Source organism: Salvia splendens, chromosome 10 (genome assembly GCF_004379255.2).
Source record: "Salvia splendens isolate huo1 chromosome 10, SspV2, whole genome shotgun sequence".
NCBI classification, from domain to species: Eukaryota; Viridiplantae; Streptophyta; class Magnoliopsida; order Lamiales; family Lamiaceae; genus Salvia; species Salvia splendens.
Genome location: NC_056041.1, coordinates 8,478,280 through 8,500,414, shown reverse-complemented (window position 1 = coordinate 8,500,414; position 22,135 = coordinate 8,478,280). Strand labels below are relative to the sequence as shown.

The following is a 22,135-nucleotide window of genomic DNA, read 5'->3' as shown; positions in this document are numbered from 1 at the left end:
AGAGCACTTTGTGCGACAAAGTATGATTGGAATGTGGTGTAAACAATTTGCAGCACTTTTGATATGCACTTTAATTAGATGGATCGATTTTACTATCAATTTATGGGGATATTCATTGAACCAAGTGGACTATGAATTTACTTTGCAATAGAGAGGCAAAATGTTAGTTCAGTATCCATTTTCAAATAAATTAAACTTAATATAATTAAATTGACATGAGTAAAATAGATTAGCAACATTTAAAAAAACTAACCCCTTAATTCTATATGCGTCGAAATATTGCAAGTTTGCAAGTGGCACACATTTCAGATTCATTAAGTTTAGTGGATATTCATTGTTTACTTTAACCACCATTAAGCAAATACTGCTGAGACGTTCATGCAATCTATTTGAAAAAAAACAAATTAATTATTAACACTTTTTATATGTAATAAAGTAATTTTTTACAAAAAAATAAATGAATCAATTTGGTCATCATGCAATCACTTGTTTATATAGTCATGTTCAATATTGTGAAGAAGAAAATATGAAATAATTCAAAAAAGCCAAAAAGAGACATGTCAACATCATTAAAATATTTCACTCACACGAAGGAATAACTTAAACTGTTAAAATCAACTAATTTAGGAAACTCACAATTTATAGAAAAATGCAATATAACTTGCATAATCACGATAGTTACATCTTTTTCATAAATCCTGACTTTCACTTTGGTTGACAAATGGCAATGGTATTGTGATTATAGCATGCACAAACAACGGATGTAAATTCCCAAATTTGTCTTTTACATAACCACTACTTCACCTTTTCCTTTATTTTACACGATTTCCCTTTTTTCCTTTGTTACATTATCACATAAAATTGAGAGGATGTATTTGGTCACACACTGCACACAATCAAATACAAGGACGTAACTCTTATGAACTAATTTAAATAGAACTACTAATTACATAAAGTACTAATTGGAAAAGGGGGTCATCCCTGTTCTCTAATCACTCCCAAAGCTTTAAGATTACTTATTTAATCATTTTCAACAAACCATCAGATCTCCATTTATTGATTGTCTAAGACAACGGTGTCGTGTCAGTTTACAATTAGTGTATTTATTAATTATAGTATTCACTTTCATTTAGATCATTAGTCAATAGTACCTTGATTAATTTATAATTAATCGCACCACATTGGCTGCTGCGCCTAGAATCAGTTCATATGTAGTCATGTTATTTTAGGTTTTCCTAATCATAAATTAATGTCACACCATGCAAATTAAATAGTAATATTGTAGTGTACATGTAAAGAGTAAATATATCAATTAGTAATCTTGACTGTCGGTATACACTTTTCATTTAACAAATTTGTTTGCCCGTCGTTTGTACATAAACCTTTGTGAGGGTTTCGCGTTCCTTCTAATTTGTGTCTTTGAGCCTTTTATGTTCTTAATTGATTAAAGTTTTCGAAGCTATAATTAGTTTATATTATCTCGACGTGGTACGAAGCCATCCATCATGGAGGCCAGTAAATTCATTAAATATATACTACTGTCTTGATCCACATAAATAAATTAACCTTAAACCATATTAATTTCACGTCCTCGTCATCAAGCTTGTCCATTTTCAAATTTTGTAGTACCACCATTAAATTAAACTATTAAATTTTGTAATGAAACAGCTGGCAAAGGTAGAATGTGCTTTGACTAAATATTGGAATTACTTCGTTGGCCGATTACACTATATTAAAGGATGTTTTGAGTAGTAGAGTGTAAGAAATATTGGATGATTTATTTGACATAAATAGCAGGATTATTTTAAAAAATTATTCGAACTTTGATCAATTAACTTTTTAATTCAAATTTATAATATTACTACCAATGAATATCAGTCCAACTCTAAATCTGGATGCTTATCGCATGTTTAACTGAAGTTATTTAAAATATTCATGTTCATTAAATAATCAAAGATTTGATATGAATTTCAACTATATTTCCATACATAATCCCAACGAACAGCTAATTTTCCTTATCCTATACGCTTGTAAATATTATGCAGATTTGGTCATTGAATATATTATCTTCGAATTTAACTTGTTTGGAAATTTCGATAATTTAATATTTGACGGATTAAGTCAGTATTATCTTCCAATTTATCTTATATATGGAAATTTCCATAATCAAACAACTCATTGCACGGCCGCCACGTTTCCAAAAGTGCCTATTCCTCTCTGTATAAAACCGACCCATTCTTTCCACATTCATTCACCAACCTTTCTTTTATGCTTTGCGAAATTCGACGGAAAATTCCAATGTCTCTCTCCGAAGATTCGTCGCACACCGCCGGCGAGATTATTCTGTTCGGCGTGAGAGTGAAAGTCGATCCGATGAGGAAGACCGTGAGTTTGAATAACCTTTCTGAATACGAGCATCTTAGTAACACAAGCAATCCGGAGGCGGCGAAGGAGCGCGGCGGAGCTTCCGGATACGCCTCCGCAGATGACGCAGCGCCTCAGCCGCCCGCCGGAAGCGTCCGCTTCGAACGTAAGCGAGGTTAGATAGATCTCTGACCATCTCTGTTTCTGCTTCATTCAATTGGTTGCCTCTTAGATTTATTAATTTCAATTTCTGCTAGTAGTACATTTTATTGATTTGTTGCTGCCAGTTTTTGTGGTCATCATTTCTGTGGAGAAGTAATCTAAATGTATTTACTTGCTCGGAAAATTTTCGAAATATGAAAAACTAGAAGAAAATTAGGAGTCGAAAATTGTACAGTACAGTATAAAAGGTTAGGTTTTACTGTACTTGTGGATTGATTAACCTTGCTTACATCTCACAATTCAACTAATGTGATTTAATTTTTTCAATTGTCAGCAACTCCATGGACGGAGGAAGAGCACAAGCTATTCCTTATTGGATTGCAGAAGGTTGGGAAAGGAGACTGGAAAGGAATTTCTAAGAAATATGTCAAGACTCGCACGCCGACTCAAGTCGCTAGCCATGCTCAGAAGTACTTCCTCCGCCGGAGCAACCTCAATGGCCGGCGCCGGCGTTCTAGCCTCTTCGACATCACCACTGAATCGGTAGAGTAGTTGTTTTTCTGTTCATGGTTTATTTGATAACGATAAAATGGATCTTTTCTGTCATGTTCTTGCTATAGTTCATGAATTTCGTCTAATGACAATTATCGAATTAGGTTGCTGCAAAGCCGATGGAAGAGGCTAGAAACCGGCAACAGATCCTGGCTAAGCCAGTTGCACGCCCAGCCTCATTGAAATCCAATGCCAATGTATGCTCAAGCTCAACCATGCCATTATTCCCCATGACCAATGGTCCAGTTCTATCATCAATGCAAGGAAGGAACCATCCATCGGAAAACTGTCAAAACTTCATGTCATCAGCAACGTTTGTTCATCGTCTTTCCCAGCCTCCTTCCTCAGCAATGGCTGAGCGGAACTTGAACCAGCAAGCTCCTATCGAGTCATTGCCATTGTGTCTGAGGCTGTCCCTTTCCACGGGTCCGAACCAGTCGCCATTGCCGGTCATGTCTGGCTACAAAAACGGAGATAGGATCATAAGTGTTGCTTGAGGAAGAATACTTTTTGGAAAGAGAATAAGACCCATGATTATGAAGAAGAGGGCACATCATAACCATGAACATTAGAAAAATAGACAAGGCATTGATTAAGAAATACAGCAGATTGCTTAACTAGCTTTTGAATATTTACCCCATTTATAAACTGTACAGACTGGCACCATATATTATCTTGGACTTACCCTTGTTATTAGTAGTATATGCTAATATTCAAGATTCTTGCTTTGTTTTGTCTCTTCTCAATTGCTTATTTAATAGTACAACTACAATCTAATTTCTTTTCATTTGCTTGCTTCTTTGTGAATCTCTACTATGTTTTATTATTAATTAATGCACAATAGATGAAACTAGATACGTATTTAAAGAAAAAATACTACTATATGAAATCGGATATCAATCCGTGAAATCAGATACTCCACTGATTTAAGGTAAACCTATCATTTTTCGAAGTAATTCTTTTGAATATAGTAATAGTAATAGTAATAGTAATAGTAATAGTAATAGTAATAAAAATATGTAGTAGTAGTAGTAGTAAAATATATGAACTTTAGGCTCTTTTGATAATGAATTTTAAAATATTTTACCAAACGGACTAATAGTACAATTCAACTAATTTTTGTTCTCTTTACCAATACTTTCTTTCCTCCCTCAAGCCATATGAAGTCTAATTTTGTCATTTAAATACATCCATAATTATAAATCTCATTTATTAATATTGCGATAAAACACATTAAACCGTCAAATCTAGTGATAAAAAGAAATAACTAAATTTAATAGAATGAAGAAGATAGTACTATATAAGTTCAATATTTCACTGAATTTTCTTTTCATTTTGATTTTTGGGGCTAAAAATGAATTATGTGAAGAGATCCTGTGCGTGCGAGCAGTAGTACTGTGAAATACATTAATCCATTCCCAAAACTTAAAATCAAAACCCTAGCAATGATGCGAGGCCTCTTCTCCCGGAATCTAATCAATGTCGGCAAATCCTCGGTAACATCGGCCAACTCCGTCTCCGGCGGTAAAAGGTGCTATGGCTTGGTACCAATGGTGATTGAACATTCATCGAGAGGGGAGCGCGCCTACGACATTTTCTCTAGGCTGCTGAAAGAGCGCATCATTTGCATCAATGGCCCCATCTCCGACGATACCGCCCACGTCGTCGTCGCGCAGCTGCTCTTCCTCGAGTCGGAGAATCCCGCTAAACCAATTCACATGTATCTGAATTCACCGGGTGGCGCTGTTACTGCTGGTATATTACCTGTTTTCTTCAAAACAATATTTTTTACCTTTTTTTATTTTGGAAATTGTACCCAATCTTGGGCTAGAGAGTGTTTTTTTATCAGTAAGGAGAAACTAGGAAGTTTCGAGAGTGTTTATATATAGTGGAACTCAAGTCTTATGAATAAAATTGGATATACCTGTGATAAACTTTGATTAGTAGTAGTATAATTTTAGTCGAAATTTCCCAGAATTTAGAATGCAATCATGAATATGTTTCAAGCTTTGTTTAAACTCGCTGCTATGCTTCAGGATTAATCATCTATCTTCCAAGCTTATTTGATGGGGTTTCGTCCATTTTCCAGTTGGAGTGAGCTGTGCTAAATACTAATGTGTTGGATTCAGAGTGTGTTTAGTTTGGGGGTATATGTATAGCAAATTTGGTAGGGGTTACAATTACAATCAATGTTCATGAACAGTACACATATTAGTCTTGAAAATTCAGCATTGGTTAAGCATGGGGAAAAACCTCCACTTTGATTCAAATTTGTAATCCATATGCAACTGAATGTGGAGAAAGGTTTACACTGAATTATTTCTTTTCGTTTTGGCCACTTTGCGGGGAATTCCTTCTTTTGTTTAATTTGTCTGCCCCCTTCATACTTTAATCGCTCAGATTGTATGTATTTATAGTTAACTTTCACTGGAAACTTTACGACTAACTCTCATCTGATTAATAATGTAGGTCTTGCTATCTATGACACGATGCAGTATATCAGGTCTCCCATAAATACCATATGTCTTGGTCAAGCTGCATCAATGGCTTCTCTCCTACTGGCTGCTGGTGCAAAGGGTGAAAGGAGGTCCCTCCCAAATGCTACAATCATGATACATCAGCCTTCTGGTGGGTACAGTGGGCAGGCTAAAGACATAAGTATCCATACCAAGCAAATTATTCGTGTTTGGGACTCATTAAATGCTCTTTACGTTAAGCACACGGGGCAATCACTTGAAGTAATCCAAACAAACATGGACCGTGATTATTTCATGACCGCTGAGGAGGCCAAGGAGTTTGGAATAATAGATGAGGTTATAAATGAGAGGCCAGTGGCACTTGTGACTGATGCTGTAGCAAATGAGGGAAAAGATAAAGGCTCAAGTTAATCTCAATGTAAGATCATACAGTTCATGATTTGCATCCCATTGTTCTTTCCTTATTTTACCTTATGTGGCATTCTGGTTACTGGTCTGCTATTTCAAAAGATTGCCTTTTATGAACCGTAACTGATTTACAAATATGCACATTCAATTTGTGGATTGCCTTGACCTGAAATTCAAACTGTCCCTTTAAACAGTTTCAGTTGCAGTCCTTGTTCAGAGTGTTTGTCACCTTTAGTAATTTTGGTTATCTTTATATAATTTTTTCTTGGATTGGCACTTTAATTTTCTTATATTAAGCATGGTGTAGTTTTTTAAAGAAAAATATGTACGTTTAACAGTGTTCGTTATGAAATGACATATATATGACTAGGACAGAAAGAACTGATATTTGGTTAGTGCCGTAGTAGTAGTAGTAGTTTTTTACATTTGGGAGTATGTATTTCGATACCACGTTGCACAATGTCTATATCCGGCAGTTTTTCCATCTTTTACTTCAATTGATTTGTTTTTTTGGTTAGCATTTCTTCAAGACTAAAGAATTTCTATATTTATACTTTGGTGCAGTTATTCACATCCCCTGGATGCAATTCTGACGTTGCTTTTTGATGAATTCTTGTTGGTCAAGACTGAAGAGGCACCAAAGGGGAAGTAATTGACCAAATCACAATAAATACTGTTCATGTTTTTGTATCTTATTGTGGTACAATCGTCATAAAGAAAAGAATAATCTTTTGTTCCTTGCTTCCCCCTATTAACTCCTTTCTTCTCTTTGATCGTGTAGTATTCACCTTTATATTCTCTTTTGAAAGTGAAATAGCTTCAGCCATAATTTCTTACTTCTATTTACTAATGCAAGTCTTATTCATACCTTGAATGGTTAGTTTTTATATCTTGTCTATCTACCACAATTAGTACGGAATTTTTATGGTGCTCAATGCACATCTAAAGAATCATGTACACTTTTTTTTTGCATATTTGGTAATACCACTGAATTACTATATTCTTTTTAAACGCTATAAAGTTTTCCAGTCTTCTCATTCTATGCTATTAACCATTATTTATTTTTTACTTTTCGAGAAAAACTGCAATGCGTGATTTGTGCTTTAAACTGTAAGATAAAGTGAAGAAAGTCAGACTGGAACCAAATTTAATAATATAGTGAATTTTGCCCCCAAAAAATGACCAAACCAGAGACAATTACAACCCTCCGATAGATTTATGCTGCCCTTCACACAAAAAATATGTTTTTATCTTATAAAAATAAAGCACATCAACACAACCTCTCACCCTCTCTCCCTCTTTCAACCTAATAATATGAAATGGCAAATGAACAATATACAAAGATGGAAGTGAAACAGAAAACATGCCTCAACTGAAGAGAAGGCCGGAGAAAAAATAGCCACTCCTCTCTGTCACTCACCACTATGATAGAGAAACCATGTTCAATTCAAGAGGCCTCAAAGCTCCTTGAACGGATCTATTACGTCTACACACCTCGGACAATTCTTCGATTGGAACCATCAGGCTGTTTATAGCTGCACCAGATGTCGCATCTAACAAAGCTTGCAAAAATCTTGACCTTTCTACTTCTGTCACTGCATTTGGTGGAATTAAGGAAAGGGTTTGCCCACTCTACTGTCTTTAAACCGTAGGCTCGTGTAATAGCTAGAAGTGTATAAGTTACCTGTAGGAAATGAAAATGGTGTTTATCATAACAAATAGAAGCCTCTATAATGGTAACATTTATCTGTCGAGGGGTCAGAGATAACCGTTTCTAGTCGTGAACTTGGGAGTGCTCCTGTTAGAGCAGCTACAAGAATTCTGGTGATGACAGCTCCTCTTGGAATAATCACATTGTCCTGAATGGATACATAAGGCTTCCCGTGAGTAGAGTTTGCAAGATCGAAAACATCAGATAGGAAATTTAGTATGGAATTGGAGGCCTCCCTGCGTGAAATGGTGACAGTTTCAACCCCTTGTTGTAGTTCATAAAAAAAGCATGCTCTTTGTACAAAGGAGCGTAAGGAAATCAATAAGAAATATGTTTTCAATAGTGTAAGAAGTAAAAAGCACTAAATATATATTATTTTTGATGAAGAGGGTGAGAGTGTGTGTGTGTGTGAGAGAGAGAGCGAACCTATGCTGCACGGTGATGCCAATCATAGAACAATCCACCAAGCAGGGGAATACGGGAGATGGGAAGAATAATTGCGGACAATAACGGATACATCTTGATGCTAACAGAAAACAATCATCTACCAGGTCAGGTCGGGAAGAGAAATCCTGCCAGGGGGTAACAGAATCAGGAAAACATTTTCACAACTCAACAAATAAAGCTGACAGTTAGTAATTGAAGACGTTGCCTGAATTTTTGTAAGCAAAAATATCGTATGGTTGAAAAGGGATTCGATCAAGATTTTCAAATAGTTTGTACAAGATGGATCTGAGCCAAATACCTACAAAATAGGGTTCGAATATAAGTTAATCAGTTAAGGAAAACTAATAGAGATAAATATTGACCCAGAAAGCATCAGGAATAATAACCTTAATAACTTCACTAGAGAGATAAGAGCAAACAAGGCTGCTGATGTTGTTTGTATAATACTTGTATCTCCTCAAGCATTACACCAACTGTAACTCCCATAAGCGTTTTAGAGGTCCTCACCTAGAAGAGAAAAATTTATTATCGGGAATATTCCCATACAAGCAAGATATTAACCGGAAACTAAAATTGATTCCTTTCAGATATTCCCTCCGTCCCACAATAGGAGTCACATTTGATGTGGGCACGGGTTTTAAGAAATGTAAAGAATAGAGGGTTGAAAAAGTTAGTGGAATATGGGGTCCACTTTTTTATATTGGTTTTATCGTAAAATGTGAGTGAAGTGAGTCACTGGAATATGAGACATACTTACCATTTATGTTAAAAGTGAAATGTGACTCTTAGCCAACACAACAACCTTTGCAATCACCCCTCATCAAAATGCCATAGTTCAGAAATCTTACCGCATTTTTGCATGCTCGACAAAGAGATTCCATAGTCCGCATGTCCCAAGAACGTCTGCAGCACAAATATTTGAACTCAAACTTATCTCGGATCAAGTACCCAAGGAAAAACAAATAAAGTATTTATCAAATCAATAGATCTAGCACTGACATATCAAAGATTGATTTGAAGATTGGCCAGAGTCTTTGGACAGCATCAGTAACAGCCTCCGGATGATTCGCATGTCTGAATTCACATAATTAGTAATTGCGCTTTGTACAAAGATATGGATAACATAACTGGAACAGATATATGTTGTTTACCTAAATATATTTGCTAATCGGTTTATATGAACAGTTAAATCTCGAGCAGGCTTCTGTCCAGGCCCGGTCCTGAGTTTTTATTGGCCCGGGGCGGAACTAAAAGAGGGGCCCCATAATAATACTATAAACTAATAGTAACAATAACAACAGTAGTAATAAAACACTTCAATACATCCAAGACAATATTTATAGCATACAATTTATATTATTACCTTAAAAGTTTGGACCTGGCCCAGTAGCATGTATATACTCATGTATGTATTTGGATTTTGGAGGCCCCAACGTTTTGGGGGCCCGGGGCGGGGGCACTGCTCGACCCCCCCCCCGGGCCGGGCCTGCTTCTGTCCCAGCACCAAAGGGCCTTGATTGATGAAGTCCTGCTTATTGGCCATGCAAAGAGCTTATTCAACAACACATCAAAACAACCCCGATTCCTTAAGACAATACTTACCTGTAAAGGAGCAACAGCAGGCAAGCATAGTGCCTCCAAGGCTTTCTTAGCATGTTCTGAAGGAAGTTCTGTGACAACCATACTGTGAATAAATTTTTTGAAACAGGTTAACACAACCTAAAATACCAGCCATTATCTACAAGTCATACGAATCATTAATACCTAAGAGCCTCGACTAGATGCAGCGAGTCTTCAGCAGAAACCTTGAAGGGGCCTTCTCCAATCATTGCCCCTTGGTATATTTGAAAAGACCATCCAAGGACCCACACAGTTTTTTCTTGCAGTCTACACATAAAAAAAAATTAGGCAGAGTTAAAGTTTAAAAAGGCTACCCAAAAGCCAGTAACAGAAGAATAAAGTTCTATGGTAAGAAAGCAATAAGGTGAAATATGGACAGAATAGAATATAAACGAAGCCCCTGTTCAAGAAAAAAAAGTACAACATTTTTCTCCAAGAACAACAAATTCCTTGCTACAAACTCTTACAGAATAGGACCATCACTCACAGCTACCCTATTAGAGATGACGCAGGTCACAATTCGGTGAAGAAAGCAATTATGACATATGCGAAACTACAAGAATAAAAACCATAAATCATGAAATAAGAAGCTTAAAAATCATTGAAAGTTGGGTTTTAGCCGTAAACTATTACTAGTCAGGAAAACAAACATGAAAAGATAAGCAAATAAGACTATCTACCGTCACATATATGACGAAAAGCCACAGCAGCAGCAGCAGCTGCAGTATCCTCTGATACACTCATGCCGCTGACAAGAATATTTATAAGAGGCGACAAGAATGAAGACCCGCTTGGTGCAGCGTCAAGCCATTTTGAGTAAGCTCCAATTACTAAGCACACTGAACAAAGAAATAAAAGATATGAATAAGTAACTTAAGAACACCAACTCAAAACTGCTCCCTGATGAGGAAGTAATACAAAAATCTAGAGTAAGACAAAAGGATGGCCATGTGGATTTTAGAACATACAAGACCATTATCTGTCTGCAGCAGCTGCGGTTGATGAGGAAGTTGTGGAAGTAAATTCATGCTCTGGCAAAAAAATGTGTTTGATGCGTGACGTGTCTAAATGGTGAAGTGTTGAACAATAAACATAATTGAACATCAAAACCAAATTTTGTTTTCGGGCACGTTAGCCTGGTAGTAGTGTGGTTAATGTCTAAGGGCAAAAGTCTAAGGTTCAAGTCCTCCGTCACACGATCCTTTTCATTCAACCAAACAAAAAAAGTTTTGTTCAAGCAATAACTAGGAAAAACATTGTCAATTGGAAACACCACGAAGAATGTGAAGCAGAGGTAGCATTATACATTGACAGCCTAATATTGGGGAATGTTCAAACCTGAGGCATCACACCTCCTTCAGTATTAGACACATAATTGGATATTGCCCGTATGCTATATAAAGCAGCTTCGGCTGGGCGCCACAGTTTGCTGTCCTTGCCCACAATTTCTAACAGCCTATACACATCATGTAAAAGGGGAATGAGACGTGATTGATAAATTCATGTATTAACAAGGTTTTGAATTCAAAGAATTCACGATAAGTAATATGGTAATTATGTAGGATGAAGATCTTTGTTGTTATGCGGTCACTAGCTTGCAGTCTTTAGAGTGGGGCCTAATCTCCCAAGTGAGCATGGGGTCTGACTTTTTTCTAATTTAGGGCGAATATAAATAGATTTCTGAAGGGGTACATTTTTTTGAACTTACAAATAAGAGAAATACGCATCATCTAAATGTGTGTTTAATTTTGGTAAGACCCAGTCATGAATTTATATTGTGGCTGCAAATGTTGCCTCCTAAAGTAATTTGTTACAGGACTTCTCAAATTTAAGAAGACAAATGGGATCTCTCATCTCTACAGCATCAATGAGATTACATGTACCTCAATGAGCTTCATGTAAAGAATCTTCAATGTAGCATCGCCGTCTAAGACTAGAGCTGCGTCAATGAGCACATATGCAACAGCTGCGAGCATGATAGTTTGTGAAAAACACAAAAAAATGTCAGATCATAGGCATGTCACCTCAGAAGGTCTAGTGGAGGGGGAAGACCTATAAAGTTGACATGCAAGACAAAAGCAAGGCTACGAAGCTAAAACACACAAGTCATGACTCATGTGTACATTAATAAAAAAAGGTTCCCAATGCAGAATGTGTGTTTGAAATGCCTAGCAAATAGTAAGTTTATGGTAATAATTAAGAAATTCACATGAAGCTTCTATTGGAGGAACAGTTTTGGCTTGACTAATTCCAGGGCAACAAATAAAATGTTTTTATCTAAGTACATCATATTTAACGGTTGGTTGCATATCTCATCGTTCATTATTATTGGTTTAACTCGTCTTAAAAATATATAGTACAAATTACACCAATTAAGATAATGTAGAAACATGCAGCCAACCAATTATCAGATCAAACAGAATGTACCATATCTGGTTTGCTTAAAATCTTTCTGGTCCTCTCTTGAAAGATCTGCATAATCCTGGGGATATTCAACTTTGACACTAACCTGAGAGAAAATTAGATGACAGCTCAATCATATAAGCAATTATCATGAACAAAAGAGTGTAGCTAGCCTTAAAAACTAGTAATCACCTTTGGAACCACTCAGGAAACTGTAAATAAGGAGCAGTCCAAAGTCATATCCTTAAGATATTACTACGATGATCACACAATTACAGTAAACTTCAATATCAATCCATTCTCACATAAACTAACGATCAAAGATAACCAGGATACTTAAGTAGCTGTTCAGTATCACGTAAATGCTAAGAGAAATTGTGATTTAAGGTCTAAGGGCACCAAAACAATCAAGTCACTTCTCTATTTGCATAATTTCATAAAACATGACCAACCTCTACCGTGCTTAATCTTCAAGACCTGTAATTTAAGTCAATTAACTACATCTAGTTACATAACCTACATGGAAAAAAAGAAATAACTTCCTCTGCCTCACCATTGTCATGAATCTTTGGCATGTATTTATTTCATCTAAAAGCAAATGGGGAAACACCAAAGACATTCAAAAACCATGCAATGATGTAATGCTCTTATTTTATTTTAGAAAGAGGATATTACCAGTCTTTGGCATTCTTAAGGAACTAAGCAAACATTTTGTATTAGAAGAAACTTAATCTCGAATCCAGTCCAAAACCTAAAATTATGTAAAGAACATAAGAAAAGCCTCACCAAGGAAACAAGTGCTTCATATGATGACTGGAATGGCAGCAGCTGAGGGGACTTCTCAGCTTCAACAGATGGTTTGTCACCATTTGGATGATGATAAGTCCTAATTGATTAGAAATTATACAGTCAAATAAATCTAGCACACACACATAGCCTTAGAATAGAAAATGTCAATACATCTCAGTTAATATCATTTGAAGACTATGCCAAAAGTTAAAAGTCATTGAAGCAATATCAAATTCTGGATGTGAAGTAACTTCAAGTAGTGCTTGCACAATAGGGGTGGCAAATCGTGCGTGTCGGGTCGTTATCGTGTCGACATGATAACGACACGAACACGACCCGTTAAGAAAACCTCGAACACGAACACGACACGCTACCCTCAGACACGAACACGACACAAACCCATTAACGACACGACCACTTCGGGTCAACACGACACGATAACAACACGTACATGAGATGACACGATAACGACTCGATAACAACACGACCTGATAACGGTTAAACCTATTAAAAATATTAATAATATTAAAATATTATTTGTTAACGGATAACACGAACACGACACGAAATTTTCGTGTCCTTAATGGGTCGACCCGATAAGTACACGAACCCAATAAGCTCCGACCCAAACCCATTAATTTCGTGCCGGTTCGTGTCGTGCTATCGTGTCGTGTCAAAAATTGCCAGTCCTATTGCACGATCACCATTGATTCATCAGAACCTGAAGAGAAAAATTAATTTTAGTTATAAGATGACCCTGTTACAATACAAGAAGCAATTCCTCATGTGTGTGTGAGTTGGCCATGCGGTCGAGTGGTGCCTGAGGCCAAAAGCCTTGGGTTCAAATCCACCGTGGCGCGGCCTTTAAATATATATTCATTACCCATAAAAAAGAAGCAATTCCTCATGTCATGTTTCTGCCTATGTTCATACACATGAATACATGTATCCAGATAGGTCTGTAGAACAGTAAAATATAGAGACATAATGGAGAAAGTAGTAGTGTATTTCTCATTAGTAAACATATGCCGCATATATATACAAGTAACTAAGCTAGGCTATGTTACATAACCGATGTGGGATAGAAATCATATACTATATTAACACTCCCCCTCAAGCTGGATCATATATACTGATCAGCTTGGTACAAAGTTCTGAGAAACGCTTCACAGGCAACGGTTTTGTGAAGATATCAGCAATCTAGTTAGACGATGAAGTGAAAGGAGTAGTAATTGTCCGATTCAAAACACACTCTCGAATGAAATGACAATCAACTTCAATATGTTTAGTCCTCTCATGAAAAACCGGATTGTTTGCAATATAGATTGCAGCTTGGTTATCACAATGCATAGGTAAAGGTTCATTGAAAGTGAATCCCAATTCTCCAAGTAGATTCTTGACTCCGATCATCTCAGTAGCAGTATGAGCCATAGCTCTATACTCGGCCTCGGCAGACGATCTCGCAACAGTATGTTGTTTCTTGCTTCGCCAAGTTACAAGGTTTCCTCCCAAGTAGGTGCAATATCCAGAAGTAGACTTTCTATCAGACTTAGAACCAGCATAATCAGCATCAGAATATCCTTCAATTTTTAGATGCTCATTCTTTTTGAATAACAATCCGTTGTCGGGAGATTTCTTGACATATTGAAGAATTCGAATAGCAGCATCCCAGTGAACATGCTTAGGCTTATCCAGAAAACGACTGACTAAGCCAACAGCAAAGGAAATATCCGGCCTTGTTACTGTCAAGTAGATAAGTTTTCCATCTAGACGTCTATACTTAGTTTTATCCTCCAAGACTTCTCCACTGTCATCCCAAACACTTGGATCAACCTCCATAGGAGTATCAACGGGCTTTGCTCCAAGTAGTCCAGTTTCTTTCAATAGATCTGTAGCATACTTTTGCTGAGATAGAGACACTCCAGAATTTCCGTGTGCAATTTCAATTCCCAAGAAATACTTAGGACGGCCCAGATCCTTGATAACAAAATGTTGCTGCAAATATTTCTTAGTTTCCTCAATTCCACGAACATCACTTCCAGATATGAGTATATCATCAACATATACAATGAGAATAACAATACCCGATGCTTGATGTCGCACAAAAACCGAATGATCAGACTTGCATTGCTTAAAACCAATAGTTCCAAGGACACTGCTGAACTTATCGAACCACGCCTTGGGACTTTGTTTAAGGCCATAAATTGCCTTTTTGAGACAACAAACTTAGTAGCATCCTCCCCCTGAGCAACATATCCCGGAGGTTGCTCCATAAAGACCGTCGGAGTCAAATCACCATACAAGAAAGCATTCTTCACATCAAGTTGATACATGGGCCACGAAAGATTAATAGCCAAAGAGAACAGAATTCGGATTGAATTCATACGAGCAGTGGGCGAGAACGTCTCAAAGTAATCAATACCATAAGTTTGCGTGTATCCTTTGGCCACAAGCCGAGCTTTGTAACGATTAATACTGCCATCAGCCAGAAATTTTATGGTAAACACCCAACGACAAGACACAATATCCACCGAATCAGGGGCATGGACCAGAACCCAAGTACCACGACTCAAGAGAGCTCGCATCTCCTCATCCATAGCGGCTCGCCATAAAGGGTGTTTGAGTGCCTCTTGGTAAGAAGTTGGAATCACTGTAGACAAAAGGCAAAGAGCAAATGCACGAAAAGGAGCACTCAAGCGAGTAAAGGAAACATGATTAGATACGGGGTGTTTGGTGGTACAAGTACGTTTACCTTTGCGAATGGCTATGGGTAACTCATCAGAAGGAGGTGGATCTTCAGAAGCTGGAGGCGAAGATGATTGTGGCAGTGGACATGAGACTGTTGGTACTGTTTCAGGGGCTTCAGGGGCTGTTGCAGGTCGACGACGTCGTGTATAGACCTGTAAAAGAGGAGCAGGAGGAGCAGAAGACATAGGAGAAACAAAAGTTTGGGCAGGTAAAGGAGTATGATATAACTGGCTGGTTGGTTTTGTTTGAGAATGTGCAAAATAAGGCTGAAACTCAAAGAAAGTAACGTCTGCAGAGATATAATGACGTTTGGTAAGAGGGTCAAAGCATCGGTATCCCTTTTTGGTTCTAGAATAACCAAGAAAAACACACTTAATAGAGCGAGGAGACAACTTATCCAACCCAGGAGTCAGATCATGAACAAAACAAGTACATCCAAAAATGCGTGGAGGAATATGATAAAGAGGTTTATTAGGATGAAGACACGAAAAAGGAATATCCCCATGCAACACACTAGATGGCATCCTGTTAATAAGGAAGCATGCAGTAAGAACAGCATCAGACCATAGATACTTCGGCACATGCATGTGAGACATAAGAGTACGCGCAACATCTAAAACATGACGATGCTTACGCTCAGCTACCCCATTTTGTTGAGAAGTGTGAGAGCAAGAGGTTTGATGAATTATACCATGAGATTCACAAAAAAATGAGATAGACTGTTGTGTGAACTCAAGAGCATTATCAGTACGAAGAACACGCAGATCAACAGAATATTGGGTCTTTATTTCATGATAAAAAGATTTTAGAACAGTAGGGACTTCACTTCTGTGTTTAAGCAAATACAACCATGACATACGGGAATAATCATCAACAAGAATTAGAAAATACTTGAAACCCCCTCTGGACTCAATCCTACTCGGACCCCAAACATCACAATGAACTAAATCAAAATAGAAGAGCTACGAGTTTCGACTCGAGAAGGAAAGGAAGTGCGATGGTGTTTGCCCAACTCACATGACTCACAATTAAAATCAACAGACGCAACTGGAACTAAACTACGAAGACTAGCAGAAGACGGATGACCAAGACGACAATGCCACTGATATGGAGACACAGCAGCAGAGAGAGCACTAGGAGAGACAGGTGAAACATTATCCAAGTAGTACAGACCGCCACGCTCATGTCCTCCACCAATCGTCCTCTTCGTCTGCAGGTCCTGAAAGATACAATATGAAGGATAAAAAGTGACAGAACAATTGTGAGTTTTTGTTAGCTGACCAATAGATATTAAGCTGACTGGAAAATTTGGGGCAAACAAAACATTATCAAGGGTAATATGAATAGTGGGTTTGACAACACCAGTGCCAGTTACAGGAGAATAGTTGCCATCAGCAAGACGAACAGATGGGAGAGAAGATGGAGAAAAAGATGTCAAAAGGGATTTTGTACCAGTAATATGGGTAGAGGCACCTGAATCCAACATCCAAGACTTACCAGGAGACACAGCAAACGCAGCTACAGAGGTAGAGGCATCAGTAGTAGTAGATGAAGAACTTGGCGCAGCAAACTCAATGTTATTAGCCCAATCTGGTTTGCCAAACTTCTTCCAACACTTATCAGACTCATGATTCGAACGACCACAATGATCACATAGTCGATCATGAAACCCTCGTCCTCGACCTCGGCCACGTCCCTGTCCACGGCCACGTCCACCATACGAACCTCGACCGCGAGCAGACATAGCTGAATTATCAAACGAGGTGGATTCCGTATGCCCGGTGGAGACACGAAGAACGCGAGACAACGCATTAGACAACGTTGGAATGTCATCACTAGCAGGCTATATGTAAAGAACCAGTGTTAGAAAGGTGGCAAGGCATTGCAGGCTATATACCAGTAGCAATAAGTTCAACATATGCATCCCCCATGTCAGCAAATAAGCGAGCAACAGCCTTCACATCTTCCTCATCCTGTGATCAGTGGTGAACAATTGTCATACAGAAATATCATATACAACTGCAAAGAGAAAGTAAAACTTTCATGCATCTGAATGGCTTACAAAGTGGTAAAATATTTTATGTATATAGACATCATCTTTAACAAATACAATTACAGATCTGAACAGAACACACAACTTAAATTGGAAAAAACTCAGACCCTATATATGTAATACCTTTGATGAATCTCTAAGTTGAGGCTTCAGATTCATAATCCTAGGCACAAGTACTTGAATTAAGGGCATCTGAGCAGCAACTCCATCAAGGTTTCTCACTGCTGTATAGTGAATCAATTCAGAAATAACTGCAGATAGATACTGGATAAAGATAAGCATCCTGAATATAGTACCATTCATGACCATCCTAAAGAACCTAATAGGATCAACTGGAAAAACATAATGTGAGTAAGAGAGAGAGAAAGAGAGAGAGAGAGAGAGAGCATAATCGGGAAGAAGTGTGTTGCATTGCCTATGCATTTCTAAACTATATGTCTATATGTGAAGTTAATTTCGAAAGCCAAATCAAAATTTTTGAATCCTACCGCCAGATTTACTTCACCTATGTACTGAATAAAACAACCACAAAAACCTAACTAGGTCACACGTAAGTGTTGAGGCCATTCAGGACCTAACTGAATCAACTTCCCCACTGAATATGGCAGCTCTCTTTAGTTTTGTTGAGTTTGAATCATACTACTGCCCACATTGATCCAAAACTCCATGCTTATATAGAATCCAAGATAATATGGCCAGTATATCATCAATCCAATAAGAATTTCAGTTTTTTTCATACCAAGAATTTCTCATTCTGGCAAACCATCACTTTGATTTTAAGTTTTAATTGTTGCAACTGTTGGCCACTTGTTCTTACATTTATAATAGAGGTAGATAATGATTTCCCTGTGCTAGCACTAGATAAACCAGTTGAAATATATTGCGAAAAGAAAATCAAGTCAACAGTCCTGGGGAACAAAGACAGTACGTTATATCTATCTATTTAACCAAATTCCATCAAAATGAACATGAGAAGTCTATAACAAAATGCTAAGGAGATTGAAGAGTAATATAATACAGAATGTTGAAAGAATTAGCATGTGTCTTCCACAAACCATTCACTGATGCTTCAAACGGCATATCACTGTTCAAGCCTGAGAGAGCTGTAAGCACCAACGGATGTGTAGCCAGAGCTGAAGCTGGAATCCTGGAATCAATGTTATAGTAAGTTCACATGTCACTATGGAAACAGTGAATATATAACTAAAGCAGTGGAGGAACCAGAGGAGTGGAGGGGGCTTCAGCCCTTCCTAATCTGAAAATACCCCTGAGTAGGCTGGGGTTGGCAGTTCCCACCAGCCACAGCCCCCTAGAGGCTGCAGCGCGTAACCCTCTTCCATAATCCATACATATATTTAAATAACAGCTTCCAGCACTTCCCTCACACAAGAACAAATATAACCTCACCCAGTATCAACCAATACTGAAGTTTTAACATTCATACTTTTTCAACACTTCCATAATTATGATTTTTAATTTCATAGCATGTTATTGTTAAATTTCTTAGATTGCATGAATAAAATACACTAGATGCAGGGTTCCCACCACTGAACTAAAGGTGTATGTAAACTAGTTGTTCAAGGATCCATTGGAAAGACAAAATGCCCTAAAAGCCATCCCTTTGATATCCATGACACAGAGTTATTTTAAATAAACATGCCATTTCTTCACTTAACTCTCTGTTGTAAAGTGAGATATACTAAGACCTAGATGATAAAGCATACTATTCTCTATCTGATAATAACAGAAAATGCGAACAACAAGCATACATACATGAATAAAGTTCCAGTTTAGATTCCGTTCATGTAGAAAGAAGTGAATACCTGTGCCGTAGACGTAGCCATGAAGCAAAAGCCTCAAGCACCTGCCATGTTTTAGGAGTTTAGAAAGGACAACTACAATTTAATTCCAAAGACATGAATGCACGAAACAACTTTTAAAAAAGCAATATACAAAGAGCCACAAGGATTAGACCAATGAAATCCTAATAGATATGAACTTCCACTGGAAAGACAAAATGCCCTAAAAGCCATCCCTTTGATATCCAGGACACAGAGTTATTTTAAATAAACATGCCATTTCTTCACTTAACTCTCTGTTGTAAAGTGAGATATACTAAGACCTAGATGATAAAGCATACTATTCTCTATCTGATAATAACAGAAAATGCGAACAACAAGCATACATACATGAATAAAGTTCCAGTTTAGATTCCGTTCATGTAGAAAGAAGTGAATACCTGTGCCGTAGACGTAGCCATGAAGCAAAAGCCTCAAGCACCTGCCATGTTTTAGGAGTTTAGAAAGGACAACTACAATTTAATTCCAAAGACATTAATGTACGAAACAACTTTTAAAAAAGCAATATACAAAGAGCCACAAGGATTAGACCAATGAAATCCTAATAGATATGAACTTCCACTAGTTCACCTAGAACCAAAGTGGAAAGAACTCTGCAAACAGATTTTCCCAATACCACTGTTAATTTTGTTGTATTCTCTTTACTTTTTTACAATATTACCAAATTCAAAAAAGAACACAAGAATCTGTTAAGGTTTTGGAAGCCACCCAAGCTTCCCGGCACCTAATCTGGCCGGCAAGGTCAAATAATAGTGCCTGGAAGCTGCTTAGATGATATCTTCAAACTATGTTTTTCACATCAAGAATATATCATGAAACCACAATGCACTTGCAAGTTGTACATTTCCTTTAAAAAGTTTTATATTTTGCATCGAATACAATATCTAAAAAACAAGACTCAATTACATACTTCATAAATAAACCATCACACTCAACCATGTATGAACAGAGGCCTCGGGCAGCCTCTGGCTATCAAATGCATATTAGTACGCCATTCGGGCTAAAAAACAAGACTCAATTACATACTAGTCAAAACACTGTTTAATTAATACGAAACGACACTGAAAATCCTCATTACAATCACCAGTCAATAAACCCAACTAAAAATCTGACAATCAGTTGAAACATTAAAAAAAGACAGCAAACTCCGCGATAATCACCTGCCAAGCATCAATCGTTCGCTGAAAATCCTGAAGCCAGCGATCGGCTTGCATCCTAACGGCGTCGTCCGGATGATGGTAGAGCGCGTTTAGGGCTTCCTTCACAGTGTTCTGCAGCTCCATAATTTGTGCTTCGGTAGCAACGGATTGATTGGTGGGAGGAAACAGAGACAAGACAGATGAATTGTGACCGATTTTGCTGTGTAGTCAAGCTCTTGTTTTAAATTGTTGTGCTGTTTCTGCCCAGAGAAACACTCTGTTTCTAAATAAATTCTTCATTTCTCCTCTCATAATATATTAGTCTTTCATTGCTTTGATTGGTTATTTCAGAAAAATAGTCATAAATAAACATTTTGTTTAAAGTCTAAGGTATATTAATATATTAAAAACTGAAATAATACTTGGTTTGATTATCTTAATAATAATTTTAGAGATGCAATACTTTTTCATCTATCCAGAGAAACTAGATGTGTTTACAATTTACTACTACTACTACCTAAACTTTTGTCATTTATTCTTTATAATATTTTTACAATCTAAAATTCTCTATTTTTTATTTTTTTCAGGTCATCCACAATAGGAATAGCCCAGCAATAGTCCAGTCATAGCCTAGCCACAAACTCTTTCTGCCACATCATCCGCACTAAAAATCCTCCTGTCACATCATCAAAACTAGCAAATAGCCCAGCCATAGCTCAGGCATAGCCTAGCCACATCACTAATAACAATTATATAAAAATGAAATAATTAACAATCACACAATATACGGAATTTAATTTACGAGACATATACGGGAAACATTAATAATACTATTAAAATTTTAAAAAGTACAATAATTTAAAAAAATTACAATAATTAAAAAAAAGTAAGTACAATAATTCACTTCTCGTCTCCGTCGTCGTCTCCTCCGTCGCTGTCGCCACCCTCGCCTCCGCCTCCGTCGCCACTGTGGCCGCTGCTTCTACTCCCGCCGGTCTCCCTCTGTGCCGCCTCCAACTCGTCTTGCATGCTCATGAGCAATGTTTGAAGCAAACTCTTCTCCACGGGTTCACCGTCGCCCGCCATTCAGCCATCGTCTTGACCATCTGAGTGCGACGCGCGAAGAATTTGAGATCCGCTGTGGATTGGCCAAGGGGGGATGCAGACTGGACCTCCTGGGAACCCCCGACGACCCCCTCGCCTCCCGTTCAGCCCGCTTGTGCCCAACTGGGCGAGTTCGGTGAGCGAACGAACGAGGGGTCGGGACCTCCTGGGCTGTCTCGGGGAGGTCGTGGGAACCACCGCTGCCGCCGCTGTAATCACCGGTATAGTTCAGTCGTTGCTTCTTCGGCCAGCCAGCGTCGACACCTACTCGAAACTTCTCGGAGTCGTTCAGCACAAGA

The 22,135-nt window shown here is 37.8% G+C and overlaps 2 protein-coding genes and 1 pseudogene across 2 annotated transcripts; 2 read left to right on the top strand and 1 right to left on the bottom strand.

Moving 5' to 3' along the window:
• Positions 1–2,246: 2,246 nt before the first annotated feature.
• LOC121750387 (transcription factor MYB1R1-like) lies at positions 2,247–3,808 on the top strand. The gene is made up of 3 exons (XM_042144914.1): positions 2,247–2,539; positions 2,861–3,069; positions 3,183–3,808. The coding sequence occupies exons 1-3, from the start codon at positions 2,269–2,271 to the stop codon at positions 3,573–3,575; spliced, it is 873 nt and encodes a 290-aa protein (XP_042000848.1). The 5' UTR covers positions 2,247–2,268; the 3' UTR covers positions 3,576–3,808.
• A 619-nt stretch (positions 3,809–4,427) lies between these two features.
• On the top strand, positions 4,428–6,792 carry LOC121750280 (ATP-dependent Clp protease proteolytic subunit 2, mitochondrial-like). Its single transcript, XM_042144795.1, has 3 exons — positions 4,428–4,833; positions 5,548–5,973; positions 6,528–6,792. The coding sequence occupies exons 1-2, from the start codon at positions 4,524–4,526 to the stop codon at positions 5,964–5,966; spliced, it is 729 nt and encodes a 242-aa protein (XP_042000729.1). The 5' UTR covers positions 4,428–4,523; the 3' UTR covers positions 5,967–5,973; positions 6,528–6,792.
• Positions 6,793–7,096: 304 nt separating this feature from the next.
• LOC121750406 lies at positions 7,097–20,890 on the bottom strand (annotated as a pseudogene).
• Between the last annotated feature and the right edge of the window lie 1,245 nt (positions 20,891–22,135).